The 24,826-nt window shown below is 38.8% G+C and overlaps 1 protein-coding gene across 4 annotated transcripts in view; it reads right to left on the bottom strand.

Annotated features, from left to right (window-relative positions):
• Nucleotides 1-21,938, bottom strand: part of tle2b (TLE family member 2, transcriptional corepressor b) — a 71,454-nt gene extending 49,516 nt beyond the window's left edge. For 2 of the 4 annotated variants that reach the window (XM_077583566.1, XM_077583565.1), the window contains exons 1-3: nucleotides 18,107-18,746; nucleotides 10,010-10,107; nucleotides 9,227-9,290 (exon numbers count right to left, since the gene is read on the bottom strand). In XM_077583566.1, the coding sequence (XP_077439692.1) occupies nucleotides 9,227-9,290; nucleotides 10,010-10,107; nucleotides 18,107-18,130 (186 nt within the window). In that variant the 5' untranslated portion in view covers nucleotides 18,131-18,746. Of the gene's footprint in view, nucleotides 1-9,226; nucleotides 9,291-10,009; nucleotides 10,108-18,106; nucleotides 18,747-21,917 lie in introns of those variants that run through there. The other 2 variants (XM_077583562.1, XM_077583563.1) reach the window with 2 other exon arrangements.
• Nucleotides 21,939-24,826: the final 2,888 nt, after the last annotated feature.

Genomic DNA, 24,826 nt, shown 5'->3' with positions numbered 1-24,826 from the left:
CGCTAGCTAGCTAGCGAGCATTCCTTCATTTCCTTGTCCCTCTCGCCAATTATCCTTTCACTTTTTTGTTGTGTACGTCTCTTGAGTCATCCTCAGGTGTTTTTAGTTTTCCAGTCGACGGCACTCCTTGTCATCTCTGCCAATCTTCTGTTTAATTTGCTAGCTTTGAATGCGTTCTCTCTCATCCTTGGCGAGCGCGGTTGCGTACTTAACCTTCTCTTGCCATCGCTCTCGCAGGCACGTCGGCGAAAAACCCCCCAATGCAAAGCATCTCGGAATCTCTTTCACGTATGGAAACACGCACTTCGCACATCGCACCTGACAACTCAAAGCCATTAAATCGCTCGGCGAGTCGCGTCAACATAAAAGGCGTGTGTGTGACGTCTCACTTTGTCGAATCTCTTTCACCCCGACGCCATCTTTCATCAGCCTCTCCTTCACCTTGCCATCATTACCGCCACCTCGCTCTTTAACTCAATTCCTGTCTGTCTATGCTTATTAATTCTCTCTGTGTCTACTCCGTCAGCCTCTTCACTTCTGCTATTATGCTACGCTCAACTCTCACTCAGGCCATCTTGTCAGGCACGCTTTCATCCGGCCGGCCGTTTTTTTGTATCGCTTATCCTCAGTAGAACCAGTGTCTTTCTGAAAATAGGAAAATATTATTTTGGAGCACGGGTTACTCTTAAGCAAACTGCATGTTAGGTAACTAGAAGGGAGACGCTTGAGCGCTGCTACTAAGAATTCACTGTGAAAGATGTGTGTGTGTGAATGCTTGTCTGTCTATAGGTCAAATTTTAAGAGGACAAAGTGCTATAAAAATGGATGGCTGTAAAGCTAGCTGGACGTCTTCAGTGATTGTTTGGCCTTGGCGGAGGTTCACGCTCTTACTCAGTGTCGTTCAACTTGCGTTCTATATCCAAAGCTAGGGCTGAAAAGATGAATCCAATAACTGCAATTATGTTGGTAACTGCTGCGATTACTCAAGTAATCGATGGAGTAATCGACAGGATAATCAATGATCTAATCTAAAATGATTCATTTGTGCCAGTTAGCCAGTTACCAGCCATCCGCTAACCATTCCATTTACCGACACCCACATCACTCACCAGATTTTGATGTCATTACTTGATTAATCCCTGGGATAACTGGTAGGATAATCAATTTTATAAATATTTGATAGTTGCAGCCTTAGTTAAAATATAATATTTGGGATGTATGAATTCTCTTTTCCAAGATCTGCCATTGTAATGATCTATTCTGGAAACCACTTAGCTTCTTGGCTAATATAGCTGCAGCTACATCTGTTGCTTAAGCTAAGGATGGGCATTTGGCCACGCTTCCTTGATCACACAGGTGGAACATTAAAAATCATTGAGTTGTTTTTGCTTGTATTATATTCTGAATCACTCCAATGTTGTATTGAGCAAAGTAATATAGATTATAGTTGTACCATAAGATAGATGTAGCTCAGCTTCACATATCTGACGTCACATAGATAAGACAAGAGCGACTTCATTGCCAAGCAGCGGATTCCATTTTGACAATGAAAAGGATTCTATCATTCAATATCAAATTTACAGCCTGCAAATGCGTTTTCAGGTGGACAGAGACGACGACTTGCTTTTGAACTGCCATCTTGAGCAAGAAGCTTCCACTTCTTCATATATACAACAAGTGTGCAACAATATGCAAAGGAATGCAAAGCTGGCGTTCTGTTCTGTTCAAGGCAGTGCTTGGATTGGTGGCGGCGACATTCAAGAAGCCTTGACAGACGTGCACACGTTGAAAGCCCAGAGAGTGAAAAGAAGGATGCTCAGCTCACTTCTGTCACATTCCCTTGAAACTGTTTAATTAAAAAATACCATTCAGTGCATTCCAAAAGCTGTGGGACGGAAGCTTCTGTGATGCGCTCATAAAGATAAAATCAAGGCAAACTTAAGTGACGCGTATTTTTATCCTAAACTGTTTGTTTATTTGCCTGAATACCTGAGTTACATGACCCTGAAAAACAGGATTTGGATGGTTAAAAGAAGGCATACCTTTGAAATTGCTAATGATGGTACATGAACAGTATCTAATATTTATTGTAAAGGACTATTGAATATAATAATTACTTGGTTTGTTGTTTTGCCTTTTTTAATAGGTTTATCCTCACTTAACTGCCCCCCCCCCCAATCACGCCCCATTATATAATCCCCGTGGTGATTCGCACCACTCTGCACCACATAAGAGTACTACCACGAATGTGTTTATGTAGACGATTGACACAGCTAGTGTGTGCGCGTGCGTGTGCATAGCAGACGGTCAATAAACCAACCGGCTGACATCATTAAGTAGGAACGACAAATACTGGCCACCCACAGATCACACAAAAAGACGAGTGTGTGTGTGCGCCTCCTGGTTATCAATGTAAAGTAGCTTTGCCTTATAACAGTCCACTTAGCTTGATGCTAACAACCGATACAAAATTTTTGCAGAATTTCTTAACATTTTATTTAGGAATGTCATGAATGTAATTAATCTGATTCTGTGTGAACAAGCACACCGCGTTCATTGCCCGTCATTGACATTTTTTCCCGCCTTTTTTGTGTTGCTATCCTGTTACAGACACAAAATGTGGTGTCAAAAGGTGAGACGACAATTTTCAGAGATTGTATCGAAGCCGTAATGGAGCACAACACTGCCTGTGTGAAGGGATTCTGTAATGCCGGGACAGACGTGATAAGATTTACATTTAACACTCATTGTTGTGTTGAAAGCAATTGGTACTGTCCAGGTACTCACACCTGAGTGACTGGTATACTAAGTGATGCAAGTCTAGTGCAGGCAAGGAATTTTCCGCTCATCTAAGCATTGTCAAATGCCAACAAAAACATATTTCACAACATTATGTTTATTCACAATGCAATTTTTCAGCTTCAGAATGATCTAATGGCTGATTTGGGAGCAATCACAAGAAGGAGTCATGCCATACAGTGTCACCTATACTAAAACTCCATTTGTAAAATACCAATAAAAAACACATTTCACAATTTTGTTCATTCCCAATGTAATTTTTTAGATTTTGGATGATCTAATGGCTGATTTAGGAGAAATCACAACAAGGAGTCATGCCATACAGTGTCACCTATGACAAAATTCCATTCGTTAAATACCAACAAAAAACACATTTCACACAATTTTGTTCATTCCAAATGTAATTTTTCATATTTTGGATGATCTAATGGCTGATTTGGGAGCAATCACAAGAAGGAGTCATGCCATATAGCGTCACCTATGGCAAAACGCCGTTTGTAAAATACCAACAAAAAACACATTTCACAACATTTTGTTCATTCCCAATGTAATTTTTCAGATTTTGGATGATCTAATGGCTGATTTAGGAGCAATCACAAGAAGGAGTCATGCCATACAGTGTCACCTATGGCAAAACTCAGTTTGTAAAATACCAACCAAAAACACATTTCACAACATTTTGTTCATTCCCAATGTAATTTTTCAGATTTTGGATGATCTAATGGCTGATTTGGGAGCAATCACAAGAAGGAGTCATGCCATAGAGTGTCACCTATGGCAAAACTCCTTTCAGCTTTGTCATTTCAACTCACAAATTTCTAAATTAGCGCAGTGATTTGCTTTCTGTAACTCAGAAATTAACATTTGTATGCCTCTTCCACTAACACTTCCTATTCCATCACTTCAAACTTCATTTTGCACTTGTGGTGCTTTTCCAAATATCCTGTGGTGAAAATATCACTAATATCCCAATATTAAATTGACCAATGTTTATTTAGCCCCCCTTTCTGTTGCGGTCTGGAAATAGCGTTTGCTCATTTGTCCCCCGTCCAGCAGTTCGCACCCTCAGGGCATTGAGGAAATTCTTTTTATCTCTCGCTTTCATATATTCTGCAAAGAAAGTCAGCGCTTTAAAAGAATCTTTCCAAGTGTTAAGTTGGTTTATCTAAAGGGGATGTTGATGTTTGTATACCACAAACGTCTCGTGCTAGTGGCACGTCTGGATTCATAAAACATGGCGTGTGGGAGTGCCGTTTACACACGTGTGAATGCAATGTGTGTGTGTGTGTGTGTGTGTGTGTGTGTGTGTGTGTGTGTGTGTGTGTGTGTGTGTGGGCAAGCGTGTGTGTAAAAGCCTTTGCAAATGCATTGTTCTTCGCCGTCTCTTGGGTGTGCTTGTCTCGCTCATCTAGCCGCCCACTCACACACACACACACACGGACACTGACAGCATGTTAAATCATTTATTAGAGGGTTGGTCTTCGGCGCAGCGGAGGTCAGGTTAGCAAGCTGCGAGCGAGGACTGCATCAGCACCTCTTGCAGGCCGTTTCATCACAGCCGGAGTCAATACAACTACTACACGGAGGTAAGCGGGAACTTGAAGGGAGACCTGAGTCTGTGTTTTTTTTTCTTTTTCTTAATCCTTTATTCCCGCCTTGTTTTGAGACTCGTCAGACTGTTTTAAGGCTCTTAAACACGAATCCCCCCCCCCCCCCCCCACTGCATCTGGCCCTCTTAAATCCTGAGAACTTAAAGTCCCACTCTTGGAAGGGAATAGCAATCCCCACAAATCTCTTCCAAACTGTTGGGAAGCAGTTTTATACGACCATCCTTCAGCTCTTTTGCATCATCAGTCATCAGTTTTTATTTGATTTGATATTTGCTCCAGGGCAGAAGACATTATTTTATTCTGTTCCATCGAATATTTTCCATATTAGGCAAGCATGTTATTTGACAGCAGCATTTCCCCCCCAGTGTTTTATAAGCCGGGCTATTGTTTGTGCTCGTTTTTGCCTGCGCAAACCTTTTAGCAGCTGAGCTCAACCACATTCTCATTCACTGACTCCCACATCACTCACCAGGCCAGGTTCCACCTTACAAAGCCACACACACTCAAAGTCCCGTATAAAATAGTGTACATTCACATTTTATTATTTAACTCATTCACTCAGCCATTTTTACTGAAGCAACCCCCTTCACTCCCGGCATCGAACCTACCAAAAGAAAGATTATAGTCTCTTATTTCATCGGGGAAAAAGAAGTATATTTCTATCTGTTTTTCCGTTATACAGCAATTAGCATTAGAATATAGCTAAGTTTAATCATTATTCACATTCCTGTTGAAAACACTGACAAAAAGAGCTTGTTACAACATGGCCCTGGCTGATCTCTTATACTCTGCTGCCAACTGCTGGCCGTTTTATTAAATAACTACCATTGCTTTAAGCTACCTCTTCATGTCAGAACTGGATTTTGACTGATTTTGGAAGGCCCACAGAATATTGTGCTTTATTGCTATAAAAACATGGAACCTACCAAAAGAAAGATTAGAGTCTCTTCTTTCATCAGGAAAAAAAAAGTATATTTCTATCCATTTTTCCATTATACAGCAATTAGCATTAGAATATAGCTAAGTTGAATCATTATTCACAAATCTGCATAGAACTTTGGGGAAATCAGCTTGTTTTCAACATGGCCCTGGTTGAGCTCTTTTGCTCTGGTGCCACCTGCTGGCCGTTTCTGACCATTTCTTTAACCGTGTGTGTCATTCCGAATTTGACAGGGGAGAAATGTGATAGTATAATTCGAACCATACATTTAACAGGGATGTGATTTGACCAAAGTGAAATTATCGGAAAATTTAGCCAGGGGGGGTGGGGAAGCATGACCAAATAATTATATCATGACCAAATGAAAAGTAACTCATATTAGAGCATACCACAAATGTCTTTGTTATAGCAGAAGATGTTATCTGTCGGACTCATGTGCATACACAATGAACTACTAAAAAAAAAAAAAAAAAAAAAAAAATCGGTTTTTTTTTTGGGGGGGGGGGGGGGATAAAAAAAGCGGAATTCCGCGAATTAGCGGAAAAATCACATCCCTGATTTAATGAATGTATTTCAGGCCGAGACAGAAATAAATACTAAACGTTCTGTCTATTTGTCAGGAATCTAAATTACAAGCGAATCAAAGACAAGAGAGCAGCTTTTTGACGCCAAACACTTTTTATGTGATCATTAGGTCTATGTCTCATTTGTTTGGTGCCTTCTACAACACACGCAAAGGCAACTCGGTTTAATCTAGTCGCTATTTTCATTTCTGAATTTTGATGAAACGTTATTTTGTCTCCACAGCACGGCCGATTAATAACAGCGGACCCCTGCAGAGCCTTTGGTTCTCTCCTACACACACACACACACACTTAATGAGATTATGCACTGTGAGCTGTCAACTATTGATGCTTGTTTTTTAGGGGCTTTTTTTTTTAAAAAAAATTCCACTTTTGTAAACAAGAGTATGAAAACCTAGAATTTTTTTTATTGTACATTTAGAACAGATATAAAATGTATGATTAATCGTGAGTTAACCATTGAAGTCATGCGATTAATGTAATCGCCTGACGCGATAAAAAAAAAGAAAAGAAAAGATTATTAAAAATTAGGAGCGTCAGGCAATTAATTTTTTTATCGTAATTAATTGCATGACTTCACGAGTTAACTCACGATTAATCACAAATTTTATATCTGTTCTAAATGTACAATAAAAAAATGCTAGGGTTTTCATACTCTTGTTAACAAAAGTGGAAAAAAAATGTCAAACTAATAGAAATAGTTCAAATTTATTTTTGACGTCTATAACCGTCAATGGCAGTGAATGAATTAATTTTTTTGGCAGCAGTTTATTTTTCCCTGCGGCAACTGTTTATTTGGGAGACGTATGGAAGACTACAAATCAGCATGAGAATGAAGAACATACAGACAGACGAGAAAATCTTTGCGTTTCCCGTCAAAGATAAAGACGTCGCTGATGCCGTTTGAGGAGTCAAATTTAGTGACGTGCGAACACGACGGCAACGAAATAATGCCTGATGTCATCCTGCTCGCAGCGCCTCAGCCTGGTATATAGAGATCCTAAAAGTGATGAATAGTAATGGTAGGAGCAGTGCGGCGTGGCGAGCAGAGCAGGGAAAAAAACATAACCCGACTACACTCACACACACACACACACACACACCCCGGATGGAAATGGGCCTCAGTGTGGATGACAGGCCTAACAAGCTAAATATAGCCTTCTGGGTTATCTCCTCTGTGGGCACAGCCAGTCCGTTGTTGCTTCACATTATTTACGTGTCTGTGCATATATACGCACACACACATTACGTCGCTATCTCTCTCCATTTTCTTTTCATCCATCTATCTATCTACCCATCCGCAACTCTCTTTTTTTCCCCAGTCTGACACTGAGCGATTTTTCTCTCAAGCCATCTTTGCCTTTGAGCCTCAATATCCCTCCACTGCCTCCGCCTCCCTCCTCTTCACGCTGACTGTCATCTCTGAACCCTGCCTGGGAAGCATCGCGCCACGGCAGCCGTAACGGTGAGACCGCTTTACAAATAAGACAGCCTGGCTAACCTATGTGGGCAACAAAACAAATATATATATCAAAAAAAGATAAAGTCAATAAATAAATAAATCATATATATATATATGATTTATTTATTTATTAATTTATATAATTAACTCATTCACTGCCATTGAATTATAGACGTCAAAAATTCATTTGAACTATTTCTATCATTTTAACATTTTTTTCTACTTTTGTTAACAAGAGTCTGAAAACCTAGATTTTTTTTATTGTACATTTAGAACAGGTATAAAATTTGTGATTAATTGTGAGTTAACTAGTGAAGTCATGCCCCGAATTTTTTATAATTTTTAAGTCGCGTCAGGTGATTAAAATGTTTAATTGTAATTAATCGCATGGCCTCAATAGTTAACTCATGATTAATCACACATTTTATTTCTGCTTTAAATGTACAATATTTTTTTTTCTAGGTTTTCATACTCTTGTTAGCAAAAGTGGATTTCTTTTTAAACTAATAGAAATAGTCTATAGCAGTCAATGGCAGTGAATGAGTTCAAAATATATATATATATTTAATTTTATTATTTAAAAATAATATTTTAATGGTTAAAAATCAATTTTGGGTTGCATCTGTTTCTTTTAATTGGCTCTAGTTTTTGAGAAATTTATATTTTTTGACAATTAACTCATTTACTCCCCAAAAACTTTAAAATACGTTCTATTTTAAATGTTTTAAGTGTCCCAAAAACTTATTTATATTTATAAAGTTGTTTAAAATTTCTTGGCATTAAACTGAGTTTTATTTATAAATTTCTATTGTGCAAGGTGGTCATCATTAACTCATTCCCTGCCAATGATGGCTATAGATGTCAAAAAATAATTTGAACTATTTCTTAGTTTAACATTTTTCCACACTTTTGTTAACAAGAGTATGAAAACCTAGAAAAAAAATATTGTCCATTTAGAACAGATATAAAATTTGTGATTAATCGGGAGTTAACTAGTGAAGTCATGCAACTAATTACAATTAACAAAATGTAATCGCCTGACGCGATTAAAAAAAAGAGAAAAAATTAATAAAAATTAGGGGCGTCGGGCGATGAAAAATTTTCATCGTAATTCATCGCATGACTTCACTAGTTAACTCACGATTAATCACACATTTTATATCTGTCCTAAATGTAGTGAATGAGTTAATAATAGGGAAGAGTGCCGATACCAGGTATCGTATCGGGCTGATACCAGGCGTTTTTTTCAAGGTATCATAACCATAAATGAGATAATGAGGACAAGCTCTCTAGAAAACCGAGGGATTTTACTGCCATATATTTTTTATGTCTGGATTATTTGTTTCTCACCCTGCATTTATTTGTACATGCTTCCATTCTTGCCTTTCCATCTGCGTATCTATCAATCCAGCTTAAAGTCCTGATCCGGGCCTGCCCTCCCAGGTTTATGAAAGGCGAGCAGCTTTGCAGACGCCGCGCATATGAAATTGTGCTCGGCTCTGCGTGGATTTTGCACCACAGACAAAGGCTTACAATACATGTGAGCCTTTAGTCGCACATAGACGCCGACAAAGAGGAGCTCAGGCTGCTAGACGAGTAGAAAAAAAAAAACAGTGGGGGTGGGGGGAGCCAGCTCAGATCTTTTCATCACGGCAACCATTGATCACCTTTTTTAATGGTTCACTCAGAAATTTGGCTATTCTGCTTTCTGAACGGGAATTCGAAGACAAACAGGTTCATTGGACCTTCTGCCATCTAGTGGACGAGCAGTTAAAGCCACCATGTGTAATGCATTTAACTGCGGTAAGAACGTTCCTAAGAGTCGACTCACCATGATGTAGTGCCGCTGCATCTCGGTCTTCTCGCTGGCCAGCTTCTCACACTCCAGCTTGAGGCTGCAACAAGGACACGCAAGGATATGCAAATGAGACGGTTAATAGCAGTCTGCCGACATTCGTGAGGAATCGGGACCAATTATGGACCATACAAAATGACCCCATTTTTTGACCCAAGTAAATGATCTGACCAATATTTATGAGTTGTTTTGCACGAAAAGACCCATTTCATGACTCAAAGTTGGGTCAGTAGAGGATCGGCCCATTTTTGACCCATAGTTGGGTTGTTTTTGACCCAACTGTTTTTAGAGTGTAGAGAAATGTGATGAAGTGAAAGACCAAAGACCATCCCTCTTAACTCATTCACTGCCATTGACGGCTACAAACGTCAAAAATTCATTTGAACTATTTCTATTAGTTGAAAAATCGTTTCCACTTTTGTTAACAATTGTATGAAACCTAGAATTTTTTTTATTGTACATTTAGAACAGATATGAAATTTGTGATTAATCGCGAGTCAACTAGTGAATCAAGTGATTCATTACGATTATAAACTTTAATTGCCTGACGCCCCCGAATTTTTAATAATCTTTTATTTTATTTTTTTAATGATTCACTGCCATTGACGGCTATAAACGTCAAAAATTCATTTGAACTATTTCTATTAGTTTAACATTTTTTTCCCACTTTTGTTAACAAGAATATGAAAACCTAGATTTTTTTTACTACGACCTCATGTATAATTTAGCAGTTGATTTTTTTTTCACATGCTTCCATACCTGTGATACTGAGCCTGGAGGAACTGGAATTCCTCCTTGATGCGGTCCAGAGTTTCCAGGACGGTGAACTTGAAAGACTGGCCAGGTTGCAAGGGGACCTTGACGGACGGGAGAGAAGGGACAGACGTGAAGACAGGATGACAGACAGACGTTGAGCTGTGCACGCACGCGTGTGACTCGATAAAACACAGTAAGTGTACGTGCGCGGCCCGTACCCTCTGGCGCGTGTGCGTTAGCGCGCGCGGGAGAGCGCCAAGATGAAAGTGAGGAAAGGTCACTTCCTCTTCCCACACATCATAAAGCGCCGTCCTCCGCTAATGACTCCTTCCTCCTTCCCTCTTCTTTGCCCTCCCTCACGCTCTCCCGCATTAGCATCCTCCCCACTTTCTTGGCGGCGCGCTAATGTATTCGAGCCTACAAAGAGCTGCGACGGGAGGTAACGTCATTAGAATAACTTACAGGCAAATCAAGGCACCTGCTAAAAGCTAAACAAGGAGCAAGAGAACAAAACGGCTCTCCGGGGACCGGCCGTCGTCCTCCACATTTGTCACGACAACACGGGGTCTTTTAGATGCCGTTTCCCAAAATTAGCATCCATATTCTGTGCGTTCATGGAGGATGGAGGGTGCGAGGGGGGTCACACTGCCCATCTAAAATGCCTTGTCCAGTTTTTCCCGTCTTGTGCGTAAGGTCAGATACAAAATAAATAATTTTATATTAGGCCTCACATTCACCTATTCACACACACTGGTTGACTGCTGCCTTGCCAGGTCCACTGGGAGCAAATCGGGGTTCAGTGTCACTTTGACATGGTCACCAGGGGGGAGGATCGAACCCACAACCTTTCGGATGGGAGACGACCACTCAACCACTGAGAAACCCCGCCCCGATATAGAAATAGGGAAATGAAGTCGGTTGAGAAAGTTACTGTAAACTACTACGGATACATTTTGGATGCAGTTCTTGTACTGGTTCGCAATAGATAACGTGGTGCACACTGTAAAAAAAATAATTAAAAAAAAGTAAAAAAAAAAAAATTTTTAAAAAGTATTCAATTTTTTTTTTAAAGTAATAAAAAAAATTATTTAAAAAAGTAATAAAAATAATAATTTTCTGGCAGCTTGGGCACCAGAAAAATACTGTGAAATAACAGAGAATTACTTTCTCGTAAAAACACAGTTTTTTTTTCATAATTAAAGTACAGTTTTTAAATAATTTTAACAAATTGTATGTAATATAATATGGAGGACCAAAACTGTCAAAATTCTAAATAAATAACTGACTAAATAAATGACTAAAAGTGAAAATAAAAATGTATATATATATATATAGAAATATTAGGGGTGTTAAAAAAAACGATTCGGCAATATATCGCGATATTACAGCGCGCAATTCTCGAATCGATTCAATATCGATTTTTAAGCATCAATTTTTTATGGGAATATTCAACAAAACGTCTTACTTAGGGTTAGGGTTCACACTTTTGCAACTCGATAATACATCTACCTTTAAAAGTTTAATTTCATGCCCCTTCAAATGAATTGACATAAAATAAGCAAATCACTCGCGAAGACCAAGTACAAATCCGTCCATTCGAACCCATCGGCACGACGCGAGGGTTTATTACGCCCTCAAGGCAAGAGCTGCCCGCAACCAACGCGAAAAGATTGGCGGTTTCAGTGGCGAGCTTCATTAGTCTAGACAAGCACAACTCAATTCCATTTCAATTAGTCCGACGGCGGAGGTCAGAGATGTGCGGGCTTCCCCCCCAGTAATTAATCCGCAGAGTCGAGCTGAGCCAGCTAAAGTGAGCCGAGCGCGGGCAAAAAGTACGCTAACTTGTTGTGTGTGTGAGGGATGCACGGCGGCCATCTTATGTTGCCATTCACTCAGTGAGCCAAACTTGAACACAATGATTTCTCTGTGGCTTTTTTTTTTAAACATTATTTTCTGTCTCTACAGCGAAAAATGCTTGCTGGAGGTCATTTAAGCAAAGTTGAAGTGAGTTAAAAGGAACCCGAGGGGAAGGAAAACATGTGCGACATTGACAAAAATGGAGGCGTCCGCGGCGTATGTAGGCCACGGCAAACATTTGTTGTTGAAGTTGAGCGCGCGAGTGTGTCGGGTCTCTCCTGCGCCGTGACAGATGGCCACGCAGACTGTTTGGGGGTTCGATAGGCTGTCACCAAGGGCCGAGGGAAAAAAAAAAAACAGCCTCTCGTCTGACGTGAGTGTGTGTGCGGAGAGAGAGAGAGAGAGAGAGAGAGAGAGATGCAGCCATTATAGAGAATCAGATACCAAAAACTGATCCTGTTAATCTCGGAGGTAGATGTGAAAGAAGGGAGGGGGAGGGGTTTAACACCCAACCCAGCCATCCATACACACACACACACACACGTACACACACCATGCGGGACAGCAGTCAATCACAATTTGGACGAGCTGGCACAAGCAAAGCAGGGAATTAGGGAGGATTATCTATGGCGAGCGGAGAGGGGGGAGAGGTAAACAAGAGGAGGGTGGGGGAGGAAGTGGAGGCCTGTTTTGACTCCATCACATAACAGGATGGAGGCGGAGCTCGGAGCCCGCCATGGATATCACCTGTCACCTGTTTCTGCTGTTATATATGACTGCTAATGGGCTGATTGGAAATAAAAAGCTGACAGCAAGTCAAAAAGTTTTGAAAATGGCCGGACTGTCGCAGTGTTGATGTCAGCTGATTTTTGCTTTTGTTTTTTGTGTGTATGATTTGTCATACTTTTCTGCCTTACTGTCAAATATTGGTGATTTTTGGCAATTTTATGGACACATTAGGGTCATTTTCTGCATCGCTTCTTCCTTTTTTGGACATTCTATGGCTATTTTTGACTTTTTTACTGCCTTTTTGCTAACAATTTTCGGACATTTTTGAAAATTTTGTAGACATTTTAGGATAATTTTCCGGAATTCTTGTTTTTGAACCTTTTTTTTTTTTACTGCCTTTTTTTTAAATTCAATTCTCTGATATTTTGGGCAATTTTAGGGACATGTTAGGGTAATTTTCTGCATCTCTTCGTCCTTTTTTAGACATTTTATATACCTTTTTGCTATAAATTTTCAGCTTTTTTTTGGGGGGGGATGGGTAATTTTCAGGAATTCTTATTTTGATTTTGCACATTTCATTGCTACTTTTTGAACATTTTCTTTTCTGCCTTTTTTATTTATTTATATATAAATTTTGGGGTATTTTCATGGACATTTTCTGCAAATTTTCTGCTTTTCCTCTTCCCTTTTGGACATTTTATGGTCACTTTTTGGAAATTTCTCGGTATAAAAAAAAACAACGTTTTCGTCTTATTCTGACGATTTAAACATTTAGATTCTGACAGTTTTTTTTATATTTATTTATTTTAATTTAATCATTAATCCATTTAAAAATATTTTATTAAAAAATATATGTAAAAAATAATTAATAATTTATTATATATATATATATATATATATATATATATATATATATATATATATTATCCATCTGGTAGCTGACATTCTGCCTGAAAACATTGTCTTTTGTAACACTGAACTTCTGCTCAAATCAGTTTTTTTCTTTCTTCCACCATTAGAAATGCGAGCTCAAGTGCGGAACAGAGGCTCATCTCATCTGCGAGTGATTGGGTAAGAAATAATTCGATCTGTCTTCCCATCTTCCCTCCCTCCCGCCGTTTAGCCTCTGGTGTTAGCGGGCATGCCTGCGCAGGAAGGCATCTTCCTCCCCTTCCACACCGTCATTCTTTACCCCTCGCTCTTCATTTTGTATGAGGCCGTCTCAGAGACAAGCAGAGACACATTCAGATAGAGCATGAAATAATCATTGGCTGATGAAATATTTAGTGGCAAAAGACACATGAATAGATGAGAAATGGCAAGTGTTGAGCGTCTGCAGCTCGCTGCTTTTTGGACTGAAGGACGGATATGTTGGAATTTCAGGCGCACTTTCATCACAACGTTGGATCACGTTGGGTTATGTTGGTTCGAACAGAGCGGGCTAGTCTGGAAATGTATTTGACGGCTATAGACATCAAAAATTCATTTGAACTATTTCTATTAGTTTCACATTTTTGTTCCCACTTTTGTTAACAAGAGTATGAAAACCTAGACTTTTTTTTAGAACAAATAAAAAATGTGTGATTAATTGTGAGTTAACTATTAAAGTCATGCGATTAATTACAATTAAAAAATTTAATCGTCTGGCACCCCTAATTTTTAATAATCTTTTCTTCTTTTTTCTTTTTATTAGGGACATCAGGTGATTTTTTTTTTCTAATTGTAATTAATCACATGACTTCACTAGTTAACTCACGATTAATCACACATTTTACATCTGTTCTAAATGTACAGTAAAAAAATGTTCTAGGTTTTCATACTCTTGTTAACAAAAGTGGGGAAAAAAATGTTAAACTAATAGAAATAGTTCAAATTAATTTTGGATGTCTATAGGCGTCAATGGCAGTGAATGAGTTAATTTATAATTTTTTTTATCATAATTTATTAATAATAATTTTAAGGGGGAAAATGCTATATTAGGATTCATAGTTCAAAAATATTTATTTTTTTGTATAAAAAGTACTGGTGGTATCGGCACTTGGTATCGGTGACTATAAACACAGTATCGGTCTGAAAAAAAAATGTCCATCCAACGTCCCTAATACTGACAGTAATTTTGCTACCGTACTGTATGTTTCTATAAATTTCTTTCAAAATGAAGTCACTTTATCATCCCTGTAATAACATACCAGGCAACTAGCAACTTTCCTACGTCACAATAAGGCCAATTTCCTGCTCTATGGTTATCGCCACACTGTCATCATTCTGTGTTTGCATGGAGAAAAAAGCCAAAGAAAAAGCAGCTGGCGCACTTGCTTGTTCATAAAACTCACAAAATTCAACACACATTCATGAATGCCTGCTCCTCATTAATGTTGCACGTGTGTGTGTGTGCGTGTGTGTTTTCTTGCCACAAGCAAATCTACTCGATAATTAAAGTCGGGCCGTGACGCCATTTATTGTGATGAAACGCATACTTCGACACTTTCATATAAGGACAAAACACACAAAATAAGTCCGACACTGGCACACATAAAACATGAAAAGACGCGCACACGTGTGGAAACACAAACATCCAGTGGAACCAATTACGCAAAATCGAACACGTCATCAATATCCACCCAGCAGCCTATCATATAATAGAGTCTGAATTAAATCATTAAAAAGTCATCCTGCCTTTTGCCATTTGATCTAGAAAAGAAATTCTTTATGACTTCTGCAGGGACAACCGAAAAGTCACATCCACTTTGGTGGGGAAGCAGATTTTTATGCAAGGACGCACCGACTTGTAACAACGGTCGTCTGTTGTTTTACACCAAGGTTAACTTCCGAAATCTGTCCTGTCCAAAACTATTGAAATCGAATGAATCTGTCGCAGGGTCTTACAATCAAAATGGATTCATTCCTCCATTTTCTGTAGTGCTTTCTGTCATCAGGGTCAGGGGGGGGGGGGGGGTGTCAACTGGATCCTACCCCATCCGGCCTTCAGTGAACTTTTGCTGAATTGTCAAACTTTACAGTGTTGAACGCGGTCGTTCGCAGACCTTGCCTGCACGTGCACTTAGGTGGCGCATTTGCATGAGACGGAAACAACAGGAAATGAATATTGCAGCTGCACTTGGAGAGGAAGATCGGCTAAATAAGAAACAGGATGAACTGCAGTCGTGTTCGGAATAATATCAGCGGGTTGCGAAAAAGGGAGTGGGGTTGAAAATCCTTATAAAACGCCTCTTATTTCCATCTGCATAAATGCACATTCCGAATCAAAGTATGGAGAAAATAATATGACCAAATGTGTTACACCTTTACAAACAGGAAAGCGGTTCAAAATGTTGGATTATATATTTACTAGGGGTGGGAATCTTTGAATGTCTAACGATTCGATTCCGATTTTTGGGTCTGCGATTCGATTCAGAATCGATTTTTGATTAAGGACGATTTTTTATTCAAAATAATTTGATTGACAATGACTTTTTGCTTCAATCTATAGAAGGGCAAGGAATCGTAATGATCTCCTCCAGTCTGACTCGCTAATGCTAATTAGCGAGCTACTCGCGCCACTTTTATCACTCCAAAAATTGGCTCCACGCTGCAAAAAAAAACTACTTTTATTGGAATAACTTGATCGTGACTTTTTCCTTCTACTCTCTAATGTGGCTACAACTAGACCGTGTGGAACCACACTGCCCCTCAGTGGCCAAATCGAGTACAACATAAACAGCGCTCCCAATAAAGGCACACACAAACAAAGGCAAGACAGTATAAAATAATTTTTCAGATTTCAGCAATGTTAGTCAAATCGGCCTCATTAAGGTCAAAGGTGAGCGGGAGTCTATCGGAATTGACTTTGAGGGATGCGTACGTGTATGTCTGTACTCGGAAAAAAAAAATGCTTCGATTGCACGCACCGATGCTGCAGACTGCAAAATACGTCTTGCAAAATGGATGAGGACTCGTCTCGTATTTCTTCTTAATCTTATTATGTAACTCCTTTTACATAGTGCCCCCTAGTGTTCAGAATGAGACACCACATAACTGAAATAACGAGCAGTTGGCTGTTAAAACGTCACTAATGACAAAGTGTTGGTCGGAAAAAAAATTATATTTAAGGTGAACTCATGCTATGTTAAAAAAAAAAAAGTTTACGCTTTTGTGCATAAGAACAATATTTGATGAAAATAAAACATTTTCATCAAAACAAGATAAGAACATGCAAACTCCATACAGGAATGCCTGATCTGAGATTCGACTCCAGAAACTCAGAACTGTGAGGCAGAAATGCTAACCACTAGGCCACTGTGCTCAGCATCCACAAACTGTATTTTAGTCACTACAGTAAAATACTAAGATTTTCATTTCTTTTAGAACAGACTGAGCTTTTTTTTTTTCTTCAAGGTGTGATTTAAATTGAATATGCGGTGTTCACAAATTAAAATAAAAGCTAAAATAAGGATGTTCGGCTTTTTTTTTTTCCTACTTGCTGCTATTATTCACAACTTGTGCAGTGCAGACACAAAACAAGCGCACACGTGATGTTTGGTACGCTCGCACCTCGTCATGGATCACATTTCATTGCCGCACCAGAAATAAAGATTTGCTGGCAGAGGATGGATGGTGGCGTGGGAGTGTGTGTGTGGGGGGTCAGACGGCGGCCACCGATTTGTTGGGGTCCAACTTTATCACAAAGTCATCTTGAGCGAGCGTTGGAGGAGGAGGAGGGATGCTCCCACTCGCCCTCCCCTCCATTTTCATTCCTGCTCTCTTTTACATTCTGCTTTTGTTACTTTTTCACTTCCTCTCTCTTTGGCTCTTATTAGCATTCTCTGTGCGCACATAATTGATTCCTCATGACTGACTCTTGTGAAATGTCATTCATAATTCCGTGTGATAGTCAGAATGTGTGTGTGTGTGTGTGTGTGTTATCTGGCGCTGAAGTCAGTCTGCAGGCTCACACAGCAAAGTGGCCACTGACCTATTTGTAGCACAGACATGGAGAATGACAAATAAATCTGATTATAGCAAGCGGGCCATGAGAAGAAAAAAAAAATAAAATGCCGCACTGAGCTGAAGCCCTCTAGGCAGTAAAAAAAAAAAAAAATATATATTTATTATTATTAGTCCCTGCATATTTAACCTTTATCTCACTTTATGTTTAACCTCTGGCAGTTCCATGAAACAAAAATATAAAATAAATAAAATAAAAATACCAAAAAAATACAAAAAAAACAAAAAATAATAATTGTAATAATATTAAATTAAATTAAATTAAATTAAATTAAATTAAATTAAATTAAATTAAATTAAATTAAACAGCCTGACAAGCCAAGGATGTCATAGCAGGCTTTTTACACAAGTGACATTGGATATGTGAGGATGTAGCCGCCAATTAAATAAGAGACGAGACCACCTGACAGACAAAGTAGTGAGGAGCACGTACGCTTACAAGAGTTCTCCAACACAAAACCGAAAGTGCGGTTGAAGAAATGAGAAGCAGAAGATTGGGGATTGACTTACCGGATGCCTGCCCTGAGGGTACATGATCCCAGGAGAGGAAAGGCTTCCAGTCCGTTTGATGGCCAGGTTAGTCCCCTGGCCCTCCACTTCTCTGCCCTCCACTGGCTCACACTCCACTTCTTCTTCTTCTTCTTCTTCTTCTCCTTGCAAAGTCAATCCAATGCGGGTCCGTCCAACACTGTAGCGAAAACACACAAGACTTCGTTTCCACGCGCTCCTCTTATCGGTCTTCCTCCTGCTGTGATCAGTCAAGGTCCGGACATAGTGACATGACAATTACATCCTCTCTTCTTCTTCTTCTTCTTCTTCTTCTTCTTTGGTCTCCCCCCCTCGTGCTTCTCACATCTCCCGGTGCCCCTTCTTCACCCGGCCGTCCACTGACAGAAACATAAACACGCAGATGGATGATCTTCCTCCTCCGCTTGGGCTTCGCGCGCTGCTGCGGAAAGAAAGAGGAGGGATGAGGAGGAAGTGAGTTTTTTTTTTTTTTTTTAAATATGATGGGTGGGGGGGGTGGTGGAAAATAAATAAATAAATAAAAAACAGAGAAAGCGGGAAAACAGGAAAGAAGAGCAGGTCAGTGGAGGATCCAGCGGGCTTTTCAGCAGCAAGCCCTAGACTGTAATATATTTATTGTGCCTGTTGGCTTCAACACAAACAGGACAGGCTGCTAAAGCTGCTCTTAAGGTGGAACTGAAAAGATAGAAGGAGAGGGAGCGACACACACACACACACACACATACAGAGCGATCAGTCATGCACGAGGACTGATAAGGAATGGAGATTCCCCCCCCCCCCAAACAAAACGCTCCGACATTCATGCCGCGATTCGTGACAGCTATCAATCAGGATTATTACTCACAACGTTACTCGTAGAGATAACGTTGTGCATACCTGCTCGTGTGACATACACGAAACATGGACACGGCTCTGAAAAATGACACTATTTAGTACATGATTGGAATCCTACTTTCCATAGAAAGAAATTCAATTAGAGTCAAACTGTCACCATTCTAGAATCTTTGTAGAAGCAGGTTAAGTATTAAAAAATAAATAAAAATAAAGTAGGGTCCAACATGAACTCATTCACTGCCATTGACGGCTATAGACGTCAAAAATTAATTTTAACTATTTCTATTAGTTTAAAAAGAAATCCACTTTTGCTAACAAGAGCATGAAAACCCAGGAAAAATTTTTTTTATTGTAAATTTAGAACAGATATAAAATTTGTGATTAAATACAAAAAAAAAAGTATTTAAAAATAAGGGCCGTTTAATCGTGATTAATCGCATGATAATTTTATATCTGTTATTAATGTACAATAAAAAAAAATGGTTTTCATAAAAAATTTAATTAAATGAAAAATTGTTAAACTAATAGAAATAGTTCACATTAATTTTTGACGTCTAGTCGTCAATGGCAGTGAATGAGTAAAAGGTGACTCGACGGTCAGGCCAGTTTAAATGTCTAAAGCCCTTTTCACACTGTACTTAGCAGGGAGCAGCGCGCCAACGTCAAACCCATTCATCGTGTATGTGGTGAGGGGCCAGGACCACAGAGTGGAGCATTGCAGGGCAGCAAGAGGACTTGATGGGAAAGCACCTCAAATTGAAAAAGGTTCTATTCAAGAGCGGCGTCCAATTGGAGAGGCGCCGCCGGTGGAGGGAACTGAGCAAATATCTGGACTTTTTTCTTCTTTTTTTTTCCAACAATGAAGTCAAGGTGCAGTCAGCGGCAAAATCTCCTTTTTTATTTCCTGGTAGGTTGCACTTCCGAATATGGGCACGCTGGCAGCCTCATTTCGCGTTGCCGTGGTACTCTTTCACACTGAGCGAGTGCAGTGTGAAAAGGGCTTTAGTCACAATTGCCCAAAATGGCTCACAAGTGCATTTTTTTTGTTTAAAAAAAAAAACACTCTTCTCATCTTTCTTCTATTAGTAGTAGTATAGTATTTTACCAAATAGTGAGATCATGTGTTAGGCACAGGTTGAAACCTTGTTAGGTGCTTTATTGTCAAAGAAGAGCACTAAAGTAGTAGCAAGAAAGTATACCTCTAAAAAAAAAAAAAAAATCCAGATCAAGTACAAGCAATCAAACTATGGCAGGTGTCACATATGACGCAACGAAGCCTTCCACCCACACGTCGTCAAGAATCACTACCTCAAACACGAAGGGGATTAACACGGCAACACGCCGCAAATACCCCACGCCAGGACTGTTCAAAAAAACATCTGCCTTTCTGTTTCTGGCTCGCCTGTTGCCTCCTTTGCACAAGCTATTTGCAGGACGGCCCGTTAAGTCGCGTTATTTAAAGTCTTTCCATGTTGAGAGCACCAGCCCGGCCGACCCAGACGTCTTTTTGGCCCGCTCCATAATGACTTGATCTGGGGCAGCTCTGCCTTTGAACTTGATCAAACAGACATTAATCCCGCACTGTTGAATTGGACGCAGCCCGTCTTGGCATGAGGGCGCGGGCTTTCCAGTAAGGCATTTGATAACAAGAGGGGTCAGCCAAAGGGCAGCCCCCAAAGTGTTAATTATGGTGACGTCCCATTAAACAATGCGGGGCATTAACAAACGACTCTTGGGAACGCCTCCTTGTGCAACCCTAAATTCAAGTTTGACTTCTTGTGTTGCTAAGAGCAAAGTTAACTCATTCATTTACCATTGACGGCTATAGACGTAAAAAATTCATTTGAACTATTTCAATTAGTTTCACATTTTCTCCACTTATGTTAACAAGAGTATGAAAACCTAGAATTGTTTTATTGTACATTTAGAACAGATATCAAATTTGTGATTAATTGTGAGTGACTATTGAAGTCATGTGATTAATTATAATTAAAAATGTTAATCGTCTGACGCCCCTCATTTTTAACTCATTCACTGCCATTGACGGCTAAAGACGTCAAAAAATCATTTGAACTATTTTTATTTGTTTTTTTTATTTTTATACTTTTGTTAACAAGAGTATGAAAACCTTTTTTTTTTTTTAATTGTACATTTAGAACAGATATAAAATTTGGGATTAATTGTGAGTTAACTAGTGAAGTCATGCGATTAATTACGATAAAAAATTTGAATCGCCTGACGCCCCGAAATTTTCATACTCTTGTTAACGAAAGTGGAAAAAAATGTTAAACTAATAGAAATAGTTCAAATGATTTTTGACGTCTATAGCCGTCAGTGGCAGTGAATGAGTTAATAATCTTTTCTTTTTTTAATTAGGGGCATCGGGCGATTAAAATTTGTAATTGTAATCAATCACATGACTTCACTAGTTAACTCACAATTAATCACACATTTTATATCCGTTCTAAATATACAATAATTTTTTTCTAGGTTTTCATACTCGTGTTTAAATAAGTGGAAAAAATGTGAAACTAATGGAAATAGTTCAAATGAATTTTTGACGTCTATAGCCGTCAATGGCAGTGAATGAGTTAATGGAACAAGCCTTCATTATCCAACACAACCCCGGTTACCACAATGTTGGATTAAATGCTATTTTGGCAAACTGCTTTAGTTCATCATCTTACAAGTGACTCAACTTGGAAAATTTTTCAGATATAAGCCATCGTTTGTTGGATTTTTTTGTTGCTAGCAAAAATGTGCGTTAGCTTGTGACGGTGGCAGCGAACTTCACAACAAGCAGACAATTAGTAAAAAAAAAAAAAGGTGCTCAAGTGCTTGGGTCAAGCTGTTTATTTACACTCCCAGTTGTTGTTTATTCTACAGCTGAACATAAGACAAAAAAATTTACATTTTGTGTACCGTCTGAGGAAAGTCTGCTAGCTTAATGCTAACTTACCCCCAATCGCAAAAAAAGTTGACTTTGTCCTCCCGTTGCGTCTGTGTATCTGTCAGACAGTAGACAAGAAAACAATGAGCAGAACCTTGAGAAAGACTCTGACCCATAAACCAGATATTAGATTTACCGTTGATATCAGTGAAAATAAACACATCATTCTGCCCCAGTCTGTCTTACTTTGTATAGAAATTGTATTGAGCCTGCAGACCGACTTCCTTGCCAGATAACACACAAACACACATACTATCGCACTAACCCAACAGTTCCCATGCTTCTCCACAACAATACACTGGAATGCAATTCAAATACAATACAAAAACATCCGCCCATTCATTTTTTTTTATACTGCTTATCGTCATTTGGGTCACTATCCCAGCTGATACCCCAGGAGAGTGGTGAGCACACTTTCACACCTGTGGACAATTTTCTGTCTTCAAGTTAACCCGCCATGCATGTTTTTTGAAATGTGGGAGTAAGTCAGAGTAGCTAGAGAAAACTAACCCCTCCCACCACTTGTCCACAAGACATTTACAAACACATATAAGTCAACTCAAAAATAATACTGCAAAAAAAATGGACTTGTATTGAAAAGTTTTGCTTCCGTTTAGCCTAATGCTAACACACAATGCAAAACACCAACAACAGGCTAACAAATAGCATCAGTATCATGCTGTTATTATAACCCTTTAAACAATGGATAGTTGATCACATGTAGACAGACAGTAAAATTATACACATATATATATATTATATATTTACATATAGTCTTTAATTTTCTTTCAGATTGTCAGATGTGAAACCCTACTTTTTTTTTTTATTATAATTAAGCTGACATGAAAGGACCCCAATCAAAATGGTGGTTGATTAATTGCATGAATTCGCTGTGATAGCTCAAATATAACTTGTACATGCCAATAAAAAGGGTCTTAATCTTAAAAACATCCTTCAAAGTCACTATTATATGAGTAGTGTCAATTGCATTAAATGTTTGAGCATAGGTTTGTGGTTAGTAAATTCAATATTAAAGGGCACCTTCTGTTTGGAGATGATGGTGGGTTGTATTCCGCAGATATTTACTGATAAAAAATGTAAATAACTACATATTCACTTCGAGAAAAAGAAAAGATAACATTTAGAGTAGGTCATTTGTCATGAGGCGCGCAGCACTGCTTTCCACTTCCTGATCCAGCAACAACAAGCTCCAAAAAGCGCGGGAAGACTCATTCCAGTCCTCTTACGTCTCAATTTCGACTGTTCACAGGACTGCGTCTATCACCCGGTTCCACCTTAAAAACTCAGCCGGCCGGATTCTCTACTCGCGCGCCGATTGGACCAAGCTGAGCCAGTCATTTTCGCTGGAGCCCCACGTTGGGTCCCAACGTCGCATCGGGCACTGACCAATGGGAGGGAGGAGACGGCTGTCGAATTTGCGCGGAGGGGAGAGAGAAGGGAGGGGAGGGTTGAGGAGTCTAGTGGGGATTGTGGGCATTGAAGTTCCAATTATTCTGCTCGTGCGCGCTCACACACAAGCGCGCGCGCAAACGAGCGCGCACAAAACACACGCACGAGCACGCTGGACTGTCAGTCACGCTACGTAAACGCTCACTAAATCCCGGCGTTAAATTCAACCCCCTAAAGAGCACACATAAAGAGGTAGTAAGCAAACACACCTTGCCAGTTTGGTTTATATTTGGAAAGATTTAAGACAAAAGTGGCCAAGAAAAATAACTCGTATTGAATCACAGACTTTACAACTAATATAGCTGTTTTACATAATTGATTACATGAATAATTGTTTTCATTTTGTTAGTTTGTATTAAATAAATAATTGTTGTTTTTAATTTTGTTAGTTTATTATTATAATTTCTTGAAGCTTATTTTTTTTATGCTATGTACTGAATAAAACAAATTCAAGATCATGTGCTCTGTAAAAAATAGTAATAATAATAATAATAAAAAAGTGCAATGAAATTTATAATTACTTGCTTCCTTTCACAATAACTGAAAAGATAATAATGGGAATTTTTCTAAATGAATAATTGTTTTCATTTTGTTAGTTTATATCAAAGAAATAATTGTTGTTTTCAATTTTGTCAGTTTATTATTATAATTTCTTGAACCTAAATTATATATTTTTTGATGCTATATACTGAATAAAACAAATTCAAGATCATGTGCTCAGTAAAAATAGTAATAATAATAATAATAAAGTGCAATTTATAATTGCTTGCTTCCCTTCACAATAATAGAAAAGATAATAATGGAATTGTGCAATTTAATGATTTTTTAAAATTATATCAGTACCCATTGTCTGTGTCTTTTCGATGAATACACAACAAATTGTCAAAGTTTGTTACCAGGATTTTCAAGGTAAATATAAAACATGCAGCAAGAAGAATAATACTTTCTATTTGCTGCTACTGAATGAGAAATTGTTTCCAAACTGTAATGTTGAGAAAGTGCCCGCACATAAATATTTATCGTGCACGCTTCTCAACTTTAAAAACACGCATGACGTCAGTCCGAAAAATAAAAATGATTTTCGCAGCGCTACCATAAACAGCACAGACGCTACATCCATTGAATTCAACAAATAGCAATCAAAAAGCCATTTGTCAAGGAACGGCGTGTCTGATTGGTGATCAATAAAAATAGATTACAGCATTTTACTCCAACAATCAGCCGACCGATGCAAAATTGATCCGGTGGCTCTCAAGTAACGCAAAAACGCTGCAATATTGTCTTGTAAGCCTCCATACCTGCAGGGGGCGCACGTTTACGTTTACTATTATAACACAAAAAACAGGATTGCTTGTAGGGGAATGAAAAAAAAAACTGAAAAAAGAAAAATGACATTTTTCTTGTAAACTCTGCTTGTATGTGTTGCTGCTCCATAAAGTTCTTATGTC

Source organism: Vanacampus margaritifer, chromosome 13 (genome assembly GCF_051991255.1).
Source record: "Vanacampus margaritifer isolate UIUO_Vmar chromosome 13, RoL_Vmar_1.0, whole genome shotgun sequence".
NCBI classification, from domain to species: Eukaryota; Metazoa; Chordata; class Actinopteri; order Syngnathiformes; family Syngnathidae; genus Vanacampus; species Vanacampus margaritifer.
The sequence above is the reverse complement of the archived record's forward strand: the minus strand, read 5'-3'. Positions and strand labels throughout refer to the sequence as shown.